The sequence below is a fragment of the Nilaparvata lugens genome, chromosome 6 (assembly GCF_014356525.2).
Source record: "Nilaparvata lugens isolate BPH chromosome 6, ASM1435652v1, whole genome shotgun sequence".
In the NCBI taxonomy this organism is placed as follows: domain Eukaryota; kingdom Metazoa; phylum Arthropoda; class Insecta; order Hemiptera; family Delphacidae; genus Nilaparvata; species Nilaparvata lugens.
The window spans coordinates 24887259-24901519 of record NC_052509.1 but is presented as its reverse complement, the minus strand read 5'-3'; the positions used below and the strand labels follow the sequence as shown (position 1 = coordinate 24901519).

The 14261-nt window shown below is 35.6% G+C and overlaps 1 protein-coding gene across 6 annotated transcripts in view; it reads right to left on the bottom strand.

The window, feature by feature from the left end:
* LOC111049797 (ecotropic viral integration site 5 ortholog) overlaps nt 1-14261 on the bottom strand; it is a 215355-nt gene that overhangs the window by 118249 nt on the left and 82845 nt on the right. Inside the window, exon 1 of one of the 6 annotated variants that reach the window (XM_039430522.1) lies at nt 7136-7257. The exons of the other annotated variants lie outside the window; for them this stretch is intronic. Coding sequence (XP_039286456.1) covers nt 7136-7152 — 17 coding nt within the window. The 5' untranslated portion in view covers nt 7153-7257. Of the gene's footprint in view, nt 1-7135; nt 7258-14261 lie in introns of those variants that run through there. 6 annotated transcript variants of the gene reach the window in all.

Below are 14261 nucleotides of genomic sequence, written 5' to 3'. Positions count from 1 at the left end.
GATTGTTTCCTCTGAAATACTTATCAGCCATGAGACGCATTTCATGTCTCATCTGAGATTTTAAATCATATCAGTAGATTACTGATAAAACAGTTGATGAATAACTAGTAGTTACACGTAGCTAAAATCATGCTCATATTATGGAGGTCCCAATATTATCTCAGTAATCTTCAGGATTGTTTGAAATAGTACCTACTTTTTTCAAAAGATAATTCAATTTATTTGGGTTGATTCATTATTTCATCAATTTAAATGCTTATATTCGACCCACTATTATTGAATAAGACGGAGTCTAATTGGAACAAAGCAAGCTGCACTTTGTGCTGTGGGTTCAAATTGAACTAGTTGATATTTCTTCTTGAAAGTAAAATATCACAAATTATTATTTTCTTCAGCAAGTGTTTGCAAGTTCAATTTCACAATTTCGCAGAACAATAAAAATTATGAGAAAACCGACCATCTTGGAATTGACAAATCATCACAAACTACAGAAAGACGCGGGTTTTTTTTAATTGAAAATATTTAATAGAAATTGCAGGAATGCTCAAAACAAAATCCAACCTTCCGACTCATCAAGGGACAGACTGAAAAATGACTGTTTACTTTCTCGAAAATGTTGACATGGAGACAGATATGCGTGAGAAACGTCCACCGCAGCGGCACCTTTCAACACGTGCGGCACGTTCCGTCAAGCAGGAAATTGAGAAGGAGGAGGATGATCGGAGGACGGGAGGAGGTAGAGAAGAAGGAGAGGATAAGGAGGATAGTGGTGAGATGGAGGTGGTATTGATCCAGCAGATAGGAAAAGCAGCTAGCTCCAGTAGTCTGATTCTGGAAAATCAGCCCTCCCCCTCCCTCCAAACCACCCACCACCCCCGCCACGCAAGTCTCGAGGTATCGTTGCCGATTTTCTCACAAATTTTCCCACCCACCCACAGAATTTCCCTGCGCTTTTCCGAGTTTCCCTCGAGAATGATACACCGGTAGATAGGCCTTCGCCGCCAACACATGATGAAAATCTCATCATTTCTCCCGCTGTTATGAAAAATGGATTGCGGATAAGAACATTATTTGACCTCTCGTACAAGAGTGCTCTCTATTAAATACATGGTACTCACTCACTCGTCAACTTGTTCTTGTAAACAATAGAGAAATTAAAAACAAAAAGGTCCAGTTTTATAAATACAATGACACAGGTATCGAAATGGAGACCATGCAATATTGTCACTTGAAAATTTAGTTAAATTTACTATATTAAATTTTGTAATTTACACGCACAATAAAATTAATGACAACAGCATATATTATATTCAATGCAAAAATGGTGAATAATCAACAATAATTGAATACCCAATTTCTCTCAATTTTATCTAAAAAATTGCTACTTTACAGAGAAACACACTATATGCTACAACACATTAGGCCTGATTAAAAAGAAACATTATTACGATCCTAACTAGAGAAATAGGTCAAATATGAAAAAGAAAAAGAAATACGCAAGTAGAAAACGTTTTTCAACTAGAGAAATATAAAGATCAGTGAGAAAAACGAAGAGTGTAAGAAGAAAAAAGATAAGACTTGGAGCGTATACTACTGTCGAGATATAAAAGTTTAGGTGTGGCAAGATAGTAGGAGAAAGTATCCACATAAAGGCGTAAATATGGCCGTGTTGAGGGCAGTCGGCTGTCGGAGTAAGCCCCCTTTACACCACTCTACATCTCCATCTGACTTCTCGCCTTAGCAAGGGGTCTTCAAGGTGGACTTGAGCCACTATAAATTATGCAATATTATCCCGGTCGGTAGCCGTTTCGACATCGTAAAAATACGTCCAAGTCTGCTCCTTTACGAAGCCGATATTATCGAAGTACTGCATTGCAATTGGAAAAAGTTCGCTACAGATCAATTCATCGTCTACATCTTACAGCAGGGGTGCGATGAGAGTGGTTGGGGTGCTTGGTGGACGAGGGATTGATTGGTGAAGAGGTGAAATTTATAGTGAATGTATTGGTGTATTATAGTGAATACTGAAATGTAATCAGCTTCAAATCGTGTAAGAAAGACAAGAGTACAAAGAATGTTTCAAAAATATTGTTTACTTTCCAAAGATCGCTCCTTTTTCCCACAGGACAGGTTCAATATTTTATTACTTTCCGGATGAGTTAGGTTCTCTTTCTTTCACTTTACCACACACTTCCTCTCTGTTTTCTCCACTGGGAATGGAAAGGTAGAACATATTTTACACGACCATGTAACCTAGTAGTCATGTAAGTGGGCTAACGCTTATGAATTCTCTGAAGGGACTTAAAAAATGATAAATGAGGTGATTTGAGCAATGAGTGAGAACTGTACATTAAACGTGAGTCATTCCCATAGGAAAGCACTCACCGAATACAATACAGAATATTTAATTGACCAAGCGAAGTGAGGTCTCTGATTCAAGTCGACGGTTTGGCATTCCTCTTAATGTTTGAAATGTTAAAATGTTTGAATGTTTAAATGTTTATATGTTGCGCATTTACGGCGAAACGCGGTAATAGATTTTCATGAAATATGACAGGTATGTTTCTTTTTTAATTGCGCGTCGACGTATATACAAGGTTATTGTAAATTTTGCATTTCAAGGATAATTGACCGAGCGAAGTGAGGTCTAAGATTCAAGTCGACTGTTTGGCATTTCTCTTAATGTTTAAATGTTTATATGTTTTTATGTTGCGCATTTACGGCGAAACGCGGTATTAGATTTTCATGAAATTTGACAGGTATGTTCCTTTTTAAATTGCGCGTCGAAGTATATACAAGGTTTTTGGAAATTTTGCATTTCAAGGATAATATAAAAGGAAAAAGGAGCCTCCTTCATACGCCAATATTACCGTAAAAATCAGACTATAGAATAATTATTCATCATAAATCAGCTGTCTAGTGGACTATAATACTACCCGTTCAAAAACATCGAACATCTTGAAAATGTATCCTTCCATCAACGTTAGTAGACAGTTGACTATTTATAATACTACCCGTTCAAAAACATCGAACATCTTGAAAATGTATCTTTCCATCAACGTTGTAGACAGTTGCAGCCAGACCTGATAACAGCACTAACACTCACATCCCGGGGACGACACGTCACGGTACGATGGACAGAAAGCTCTATATTTATTTGAAATTTTTTCTAGACGTTTTAAATTGATAAATTATTTATTAATTTTTGAGAAAACATAACAACAGGTCAATGTCACTTACTGAGCGCGAGGTCTACTGTTCACAGAACTACTAGTATGAAAGGAAAAAGGAGTCTCCTTCATACGCCAATATTAGATTAAAAATCTGGTGTGGCGCACTCACACAACTTTCCTTGCCGTTATGAGAATTGATCGTGAGGACTGCTATCTCTCCATAGTGAATGATTTAATAGAATCAACAGTTGTCAAAAGTTTGTAATTGGCTAATCACATTTTATCGAATTTCGAGCTTATTTTCAATTTTAGGTGAAAATGTTGCAGGACATTAATTGTAAAGATTTTCATGCTAAATCTTTTCCAATTTTTTGTTTAAATTGTATCTGAAGCCTGATAATTGAGAATCTAAAATCAAACTTTGCATAGATGGGGCGGAGCTCCTGAAATTTATACAGGGACTTATGGCAGTTGATAGAGCTATCAATAACTATTCTAGGTATGAATTTAATCAAAATCGTTCGAGCCGTTTTTGAGAAAATCGCGAAAAACCCTGTTTTTGACAACAATTGTTCGTGTCGGATCCTTATACTGTAAGAACCTTGAGTTTCAAATTTCAAGTCATTCCGTTGAAGGGTAGATGAGATATCGTGTACACAGACACTCATACACATACACACACACACACACACACACACACACACACACACACACACACCACACACACACACACCACACACACACACACACACACACACACACACACACACACAGACCAATACCCAAAAACCACTTTTTTGGACTCAGGGGACCTTGAAACGTATAGAAATTTAGAAATTGGGGTACCTTAATTTTTTTCGGAAAGCAATACTTTCCTTACCCATGGTAACGAAATTACCATAATTATTACCAAATTACCATATTGTGGTAATAATTACCATATTACCTAGGGCAAGAAATTAAAAATCAGACTATAGAATTTTATTCATCATTGTTTAAGCTGACAAGTGATTACACAGATGTGTGGAGAAGCCAGTCTATTGCTGTATTTCCATAAGGTCTATAGTTTCAATCAGGTACTTGTGGATGAGAATACTGCGTGAGGTCTACTGTTCATAGAACTACTGGTGTAGTTTCTACAGAGAAACATAGTTTGTCTTCTCTCTTCGAGTGGATATTGTAGGTTAGGAAAGGTTAATAACCCATATGTGCATTTCTTCAGTTCAATTTCATGTGAAATCAAAATAATCAAACTGTAAAGCTGCGTTTAGACCATGTTATTAACAAAATGTTAATAACTTAATCCTTATAGATTACGGTATATTAGATTGAACATAACTTATCATACACATATGTTTGTCAAGTTTCGTTCAATCTAATAGAATCTATAAGGATTAAGTTATTAACATTTTGTTAATAAATTTGGTGTAAACGCAGCTTAACCTGATTTGGATGTAACATGCATTACAGACCCAAGGAGTTACATATAAACTAAGTGCTATTAATACTAATTTGAGAGATTGATGTAAATATTCAATAGACAAATTATAAAACTTGAAATAACAATGATCTCTTGACGATATCAGTGATATTAGAGGATTATTTACTACAGTTATATGCGGCGAAAGGCAAACTCCTGTCAAAAATCTATTGAAATTTATAATTTGGAGCTTTCTTCAAGGTAATATGTAAATTTGAAATATATTACTGAAAAGCATACTCAAGAGATATAAAATTGTATAAAAATTATGATTGCATAGAAGAATCGCTACAACTACTGCTACTACTACGACTGTACTGTCTGAGAAGTGCATGAAAAGTGACTGTCAAGTTCCATAAGGAAGAGTTTGTAATAATTGTAAGAACGAGTACCTATGTGAAGTAGTGCATGGCTGAGAAGTGAAACTTTTGATACAAATGTAAGTTGAACATGGTTGGATTGATCCTCCACAATAGAAGTTGGTGGGGAATATCTTTTGATGAAGCAGAAAACAGAAACAGAAGGAATGTAAAGGTTTGCAGAAAATATTTCCATTTCATGAGATTAACGAAGGAAAGAAAATCAGACGAAGGAGGACATTAAAGTGAAACGAACGAACGTTTTCCATGAATTAGTATGTACGAGTGCAATGTTAACTAAATCAAAAACTTAAAAAAATGAAACTCTTATACCAAACAAAACAATGTAGAACGTTTTTAGTAGGTCATTCAATTTTCCGCATTTTATGGATAAAAAGTACAAGTGTAGAGTGGGAAAACGGCTGAATTATTATTAATTATCTTGCTCCATAATCGAGAAAGGAAACATCTGGTGGCTATAAACGTTCATTTTCCACAACAATACTCTCTGGAATCGCTAATGGTCCAGCTTGGCTAGTTTTTTAACAAGAAATTATAAAGTTTAACCTAAATACTGATCTCGGACAGTGGGTCAGATATAATAGCCTACCCTCGTTTTTGAAGTAATCATAAGTATGCTTGTAATACTACTGTAACCCTATTGCCCGGTCCAAACCTACCAGGTTTGCGCTAAGTTTGCGTCCTGTAGATCGTTGTGAATTAATGAGGTTTGAAGGTTTGTGCTTTCTTCAATCAATCTCAGCCAGGTTTGCGTCAATTTTTCTAGGAAACGATAATGTCTCATCTATCCATCAAAACCTGAATCGCTTCAAAATGAAGATAGAGAATTCGCAATTTCAGATTCGGATTCAGCACCCTCGAATTAAATATGAGCGAGGTCAATTCTCAAAAATACTCAAAAACAAGGAAGATTTTTTAATGGATAATAATTATTTTATTTACTCTATAGTAATGTAATGAATATAGTTATTCGCTCTTCACTTGATAAGCAGTATTCTTGATTATTATTATTATTGAGGAGAAGGAGGAGGAGTTGGAGGAGATGGAGGAGGAGGAGGAGGAGGTGTAGGTGGAGGGGTAGGTGGAGGAGGAGAAGAGGATGAGGAGGTGAAGGAGAAGTAGGTATCGGAGGAGGAAGAGGAGGAGGAGGAATAGTTGGAGGAGGAAGAGGAGTAGGTGGGGAGGAGGAGGAGTAGTAGTTGGCGGGGTGGAGGGTTGAGGAGGTCGAGGAGGAGATCGAGGAGGTGGAAGAGGTGGGGGAGGAGGAGGCTTGAGTTACTATTCATCTCAAGTTTATAAACACTTCAAAGACTTCGTATTGAATTTATATATGGTTTAGTTTATAATACAGGATAGTGTTAAAGTTTGTGTTGTGTAAACAGAGGTTTCAGCATACTTGGCTCAAAGCCCGATTTGCGTAAACATGGCTTTGAGCCAAGTTTGCGCAAATATCGTTGTCGTGTAGACCCCGCATATGATGTAATCTCATTTGTAGTGCCTAGATGGAACACGATAATTGATTGAAATTAGTAATCAGAATGATTGGTAATAAGTCCGTCAACTACAAAAAATCTAATAACTAGTAACTTAATTGGAAAAAATTCACTGATTGGTAAGTCGATGAACAGGTAATCAAATTTCTTCGCACTGTAATTAGAGGTTGAAGATAAGAGCTATTCCACCTGGCTTAATGGAATGCAAAACTTGTTCATTGAATCGCTTGCCTCAGTGGAGTATTCTAGAATGTAATGCTTTCTAAATCTAAAACAAAGCCTAAAAACTTCTTACTTTCCCGTTCTACTACACGTGGTAAGTTTTCCAATTCTGAACGAAGATGTTTTTTCTATTAATTTTTAAGAAATGAATTATCAACGAGTATTGAGATGCTGTAGATTTGGCTTCTAATATGCATTCTCTCCCGAATATTAAATCGGTTCACTATTTTACTCGATATTAGTGGTTCCCATGGGTTTTCAGTGGTGCATTGATCTTAGTGGTGCACAGCGAGATGTTTTTATTAAAATTGGAAGAAGTAGATAAACTGAATCGGGAATATTTCGTGAAATTAATAATAGATAGTTTTACACAATTCTCCGACTCACCTTCTAGGTAACGACATAATATTTTCATGAGAAGGTCCTTAAGAATTTACCTCTATGCACCGAGACAAATCCAAAAATATATATCGCACAAAACTAGAAGTATGTTCTGAATTCATGACAAAGATCAACTGTACTAAACATAGTGACAATGCAGCTTCTGTCAAATTCCATGAAAACGTGAAGTGGGCGTCTCCGGCAGATAATTTCCAACTCTCTACACGATAAATGTATGAAACAAGAGAGATTGGAAGGGACGGATAGAGAGAGAAAGCAAGAATTGGACAGATAGGTGTATGAGATAGAGGGAGACAGGGCAATAGAGAAAGCAGGAGTAGATGGAAGTTACTCAGACTGCTTCGAATTGGATGTGACCTTTCAATGAGATGAAGCTGCTCTGCAGTCTGCACTGGAATAGAACTTAGTACAGATCATGTGTGTCATGTGTGTCAGCTTCATGTCGTTGCTGCAGGCTTTAAATTCATTAGGAATTATTGAAACGACCAGACTGGCCAGAAAGGACCAGCTTTCCAATAGCCTCCATTATTCTATGTCAATAGCATGTAACAACATATCATCGCACAGCATGCTGTATAAATAAACTTGCAATCTGGGATTCACATTAATTTCTTAAAGCACAGTATGCTTTGAAGATCTGGCGATTTCATTAACTCGAAAGTGGAAAACATCAACTTCTAGTTCTTTTGAAAGGCAGTTTCAAGAGTAATGTATTCCATATTATGTCGATATTTTTGTCTTGAGACTTGAGGAGGAAGATAATATATTGAAGAAGACATCTTTTAGCTAAGAACACAAAGAGCCAACTTTTCAAAATAAAGAGTTTGAACGATAATTGTGAAAATAACTGTTTGGAACTACAGTATTGAAATTCTGCACTTAGTACATGTAAAGAGGATAGAAATGGGTATTCCTATTCTCTGTTGGTGCATGCAAACGTGTAGCCTACAACGGATTGAAATAATACAGTATACAAATAATTTGTAAAAACAAAAATTTTTTGTTTTCTGACTGAGAAAAAAGGTTGGGGACTTCAGGAAGGTTTTAAAGGCTAGAGTTTTAACCTATCATCATGGAAAAAACTGATATACGTTTTAACAAGGATATTAAAATAACCTATTTCTTGTAGACTACCTATATTTGAGTCCAAGATTAAAATTAGACAGCACAGCTAAAACATAGTACGAGAAAGTTATATGAGCATATTGAGTCACAACCAGATCTTCGAAGACATCCCATCGTGCGTAATATCCTGTTACCTATTGTTTGTTCTCTCGGCGGCGGAATTGAATCAAGACTCCAGTGCCTAGAGTGCAGTGAGCTTTCCGAAGAGGAGGAGAAGAATGAGCCGAGAAGTAATAGATAGCACGGACACGGAGCAATCAGGATGGGAAATTCAGAGTCGCTGCTTGACGGATGGCTCTCAGTCACGCACTTTCGGCGCTCACAATTGTTCCGTGTTTGACGGTACCCCGAACCCCCCCCCACCCTGACAGAACGCGGATCATCTAGTTTGTTATTTAGTGCATTTCGCCTCTTGCTGCTGTTGTCAGTCAGAATCGGTCCCAACATTCGGCTTGGAGACGGTTGCACCATTATGTAAGTCGAGAGCTGATATTGAATCGGTGGAAAGTGGATCGAGCAATAATTTTCTTCTTCGTGAGACGGCCGCAAGAAATTATATAAACGCAAACACTGTTCCTGTCATATAACAATAGATTTGAGGATGTATGTGCGATGGAAGATTGGGAATTCTGAATCAGGAATTAAAGTTTAATTGTATTATGTTTATGATGGAAAATAATTAGTAATTATTCTATTTCGGCCTAATTGTTATTTTCGTATTTATTATTTTTGTTTTGTTAGAATCGAAAAAATAAACTAAGTGGTTCAAATAGTTCTGTTGTGATAATTGTTTTGAAAGCGAATTCGTAAGATGGTTTCTTCTTCTTCTTAATCGGTTGATTTGCATCTATTATTGTTTAGGCCTAACTAGCCCTCAAACCGGAATAGTTGACATAGTAGAGTAGTTATAGTTAGATTCGAGAGATATTGGGCTGAAAAATGTCATGATAGTTAATGAAATACTAAATATTATACAAATCATGTCCCGAAAAATACGACATCAAAACTAGATACAAGTTTTTTTAGTTTGAATTGTTGCATAGAGAAAAAATAACTATGCTATATTTTTTATGATAGTGGTCTCAGACTTCTTTCATATTAGGAGTAATGCAATTTGATATTGTTGAATCTTTGAATTTGGACATAGCAAGAAATTAAATATCCTGGAACATTTTATATTTGAATCAATCCTAAAAACTGGTAATCTCCTATTTAGGCAATCTATTTGACAGGAGGATAGAGGATACAAGTACCTGCTTCGCAATACAAATGCGCCACGAACAAAGGCCATTGACAAAGTGGCTGGCTTCTTGCGTGCGCATCATTGTTACGGAGGCAAGCGGGCAAATTTCGTTTGTGAAAGTGAACAGAAATTTATGGGATACCCCCTTTGGTAATTTATCCCCCTTCTCACCCCCACAAAGCCGACTAATTAATTCAACTGAGAACCGAATTTCCGAACCCACTGCAAAAGAACTGGTGATTGGGTCACCTCGCTACCATCGGTGTCACACTGATAACAGCAACTGATTACTGGCTTTTGTCGTGGTGACAGGGGGGATTCAAAATGGTGGCTGGGAAGGGGGGCATCATCAAAGCCTCACTCAGAATTCATTTAGATAAGGGGGGAAGTATCACATGTCATGTCATAAGTTCTTTCAATCAGGTTTCATCATAAATTCAATACCCTTTTGATTGAATCCCGCCACATTTTAAATGACTCATTACAAAACTACTCTAATAATATTTATATTGAGTTTTGGGGGATTAAAAATATTATGAACCTATCACTGAGTTCAAACTGAATTGCTGAATATTCAAATTGATGGAATATTGATTCATGTGGAAATACATTCCACATAAGTTTCAACTGTACATACCGATTTTACATTATGCACTTTTTTATAGGGCTGCTACATACAATAAAATAATAATTATTGTTAGGATGATATAGAAATTCTCAAGTACCAAGGCATACAGTTTCTCAATGTTGAGGAGTATTTTATGCACATTCGTATGACTGACATGTGTATTATACGATTTCCCAATTTATGATCCAAATATTACACAGCTCAGATAAATGGAGGAGAGACCAAAGACAAATGAAGCAGTATTTATCCATCAAGATGAGAATATCTGTCTTCATTTGTACCAATCCAGAGTATAAAGTGTCAAAACAAACTCTCTCAGAGAAAATCTAAGAGAGAAGAGTAATTCCAGGAAGATTGGCCAAAAGAAATGAGGAAAAAAGTTGATTGATTACTAGGACTCTTTGACACATAGAGCTAGAAAGAATGGGGGAATTGGGTTTCTAGATAGAATTCTATTTGATATAGGTGATAAGCAACTTTGAGAGCCAATTAAGATGCGATTCTGAAAAGAACCACACCCATTAATGAAATTGTTCAGCTAATTACAGAGAATCTTGGATAGATGAAGCGTGTATAATGTGCATCTTTGAAGGATGCTTCATTTGGTAGCGAATTAGCTTGATAAATTGCACACCTGTGATTGAAATAATCTTATGATAAAACATGCTAATCTCATTACAGATTACACGATATGGCTCATTCCTAACGAATGCTCAATTTAGGTAATGACCATAAATCACGCACATCTGTTTCACAGCTTGGAACTTCCATCAAACAATATTGTACATGGACAAGATAATTATTATAAATTATTTTCTTGGTTTTGTATCATACTGTAATGGGAAATCACATTCTATGTATTTTATCAATCAGAGAGTATAATACATAACATTCTATACTCTATACTCTCTGGTTTCAATAAGAGAATATTGCTCTCTTGGGGTAGCCTATACGTTTTTACAACTTACAACTTGCAACTTGAGCCTACTACACTCGGCCTGCTCGTGGATTGGAATCCGCTCGGTAGGCATGGATCATCATACAATCCACCTTCCTACAGTTGAATTATTACCCACGCACAAGAAAAAAATTTTTCTAAATCAAAACTGACATTTAAAAAAGGTCAATAAGAAAATTCTGTTATATTATTTTTACTTTTTTGCTGACGGATATAATATAATTTATTGTTAGAAAAGTTAATGTACTGATATCATTACTGTACCCTTGATAATGATTAATATGATGGATATCCACATGAACTCTTGCTGGATTATTGAATCCTGTAATGTTCTAGAGAACTGAACTACATGATTCGATATTCATTACCTATGATGAGCATGAAGATATTAATAATTGATCAATTTGAATACAATTCAATAGGAATAGGAGAGGATGCCATCTATAGATTGAATGACTGTCTACCTCACTCAAAACCTGGATATGTTTGATTGTCTATCTGACATATATCTCATATCTCATTCATATCACATGAAACACGATTCACGAGAAAGATCAGTAATCATTGAAATTGTCAATGCTTCAATCTCTGTCAATTGCAATAATTAGTGTATTGATATGAACGTGATCAATTTTGATCACTTTAATCCGTTGCAAGTCTACTATTTCCAAATATTATTCAATTGAAAAGAATAGAATAGATAATGTATTGGCAGACATCCTAATAGAAATTAAAATCATTAATTCCTGGAATAAGTTATAACAAATCAAGAAAAATAAGAAATCTCATATCTACATTAAAAATCATAAGCAAATAATAAATCTTCTCAACAGTCTCTAATCCAGTGTATATCAGAAAGATAGGTTGTGGAATTTATTTTGATAACAAACTACATAATTCTATCTATCAATTCAAACAAATGAAATATGAAGACAATAACTCTCATCTGGGAATTAGTGGATAGCACAAACATGAATGTTGCTTATCATCAGATTCGAGATACAGGTTACAATCCAATGCACATTTTGGCATGTACATTATGAACTTCATGAAATTTATTCACAGCACACAGTAGATGTTGCAATGATGAGGCGAGTGAACGTGACCTAATTTCAATAGCGTCTCCATTACCAGAAAACAGTGATAAGCATGATGCAGCAAAACACATTGTGTTATTAGACTAATCGGCACGCTTCACGGCTAAACCAGAGTGCATTGTCAAAAATAACATACAAGTTGATAAGGAATTTTCGTTGGAATTATCAGATGAAAGGTAATTTTTAGGTGAACAAGTACATTTCTGTGTTAAAACTCCTCTTTATAATTATTTTATTTGCAGGTGAACAGGTAAAATTTTGTATCAATACGATATCCTTATTTCATTTATTAGATTCAATGTTTTTGGAATATATACAGTACTTTTATTATATAGATTAGCCGTCAGGCACGCTTCCCTGGCCTTATCCGTCTAGCCGGGGCGCTGCTGGGCCCCCGGCCGAATTATCCAGGAATGAGACTAGAAGCATTGCATTTTCCATTTGGGCTTGCCTCAACGTCAGAAGAGACTTTTAGGCTCGATTCAATCACCGGTTGAACTGGATTATGTTGAGCAGGATTGCAAAAATATCTATTTTTTCAGAATGAATAAATATATTATTAAGAAATTACCACGTAGAGGCTTGATTGAGGTATTCTGAAAGTATTCCAATCTATTTCTTTGAAATCTGAGATAGATATAATGTATATTGTTTTGTATTTTACAAATTAGTGTTCTTGGCTCAAACAAACTCTCAAATTACATACTTGGCCAAACAACTCAATTTACATATTTAATAACATAATTTTCTCCTTTAATCGAGTGAAAATCATGTCTAAATCATTATTTTTGAAGCTCCCATTATAAATGTAGATGTAAAATTAAATTCACAACTGATTTTCAATCCACAGTGAAAGTTCAGAAGTGGAAATCTCATTTTCTACTCACATTCACAGTTCAGGTAGGCAGCATTAACATGTTACAGGTGCAATCATTGTGAAACAAGAGAAAGGATTAAACACATTAAAGCTCTGACTAATTTCTGAATGTTGCAATGTGGCAAATGAAGAATAGAAGATGGAAGTTAAAGGATGAAACGTAAGTGGAGGCCAATGAGGAAATAATTCAGAAACGCCAGCCATAAAACCACAATACAGTTGACTGACTGACTGTCAGACCAATAACGTAACATTTCTTCTAAAACTACCTTTTTTGAAGGAAGATGGATTTGTTAGATTGGCAGGAGATTAATATTATGGACTTTCTATTTTTCCACCGATCCAGCAGTATCGTCATACACATCATTTCCAATGAAGTATGAGAAATTGCAGAGGAACATTGTGTAACATAAAGTGAGTTAGAAAAGTAAAGTAAGATAAGAATTGTACATTTCATTGATATAACCTATCGATTAATTGAGTGGCATTTATTTCAAATTTCAACAGTAATATTAGTCAATATTTGAATTCAAGGTTGCTACACAAAGTAACACAGAATCAATCGTAAAATCACGAGTTTAGTTCAAACAGATCCAGTTGTAAGGGAAAATAGACGTGATATATCTTACTTTCAAGTGCTGCATCTTGTGTAAAATTTCTCTTACCTGAAATAGAAAAATATAAGTTAGTGCAACTGTAAGTACTATTTTATTACAAAATTCATGTGCAAAGTGAAAATAGAAAGCTGAAATGATAGTTGATTTTTCTGTTATGGAAAAGCAGGACTTAAAACTAAATCCAATATATGTTTGACTGACTGTGTGAATAGGATGGAACAGAACATTTTCTTTTCTTTAGTATTTCAAGTCAATTACTGTATGCAGATATACGCGGAAATAACAAACATATTTTAGCGGAGGATGATGCCCACATGCGTCCGGGGCTTATGCTTTGGTAATGACGATGATGAGAGGTGAATGAGGTGGGTTCTGAAGCAAACAGAAACAATTTTGAACTGTTAGTAAGTGCAGCAGGTCGTTCTACCAACCACCAGGGCGGACAATTGAGAGATCGTCATTTATCCAATCAGAGCATTTGGAGCATTTCTCCAGATTTTGTTTTTTGTGTTTCTGTTTGAATACTACACAGATAAATTTAAAAATATTCAGTTCACATTCCTATC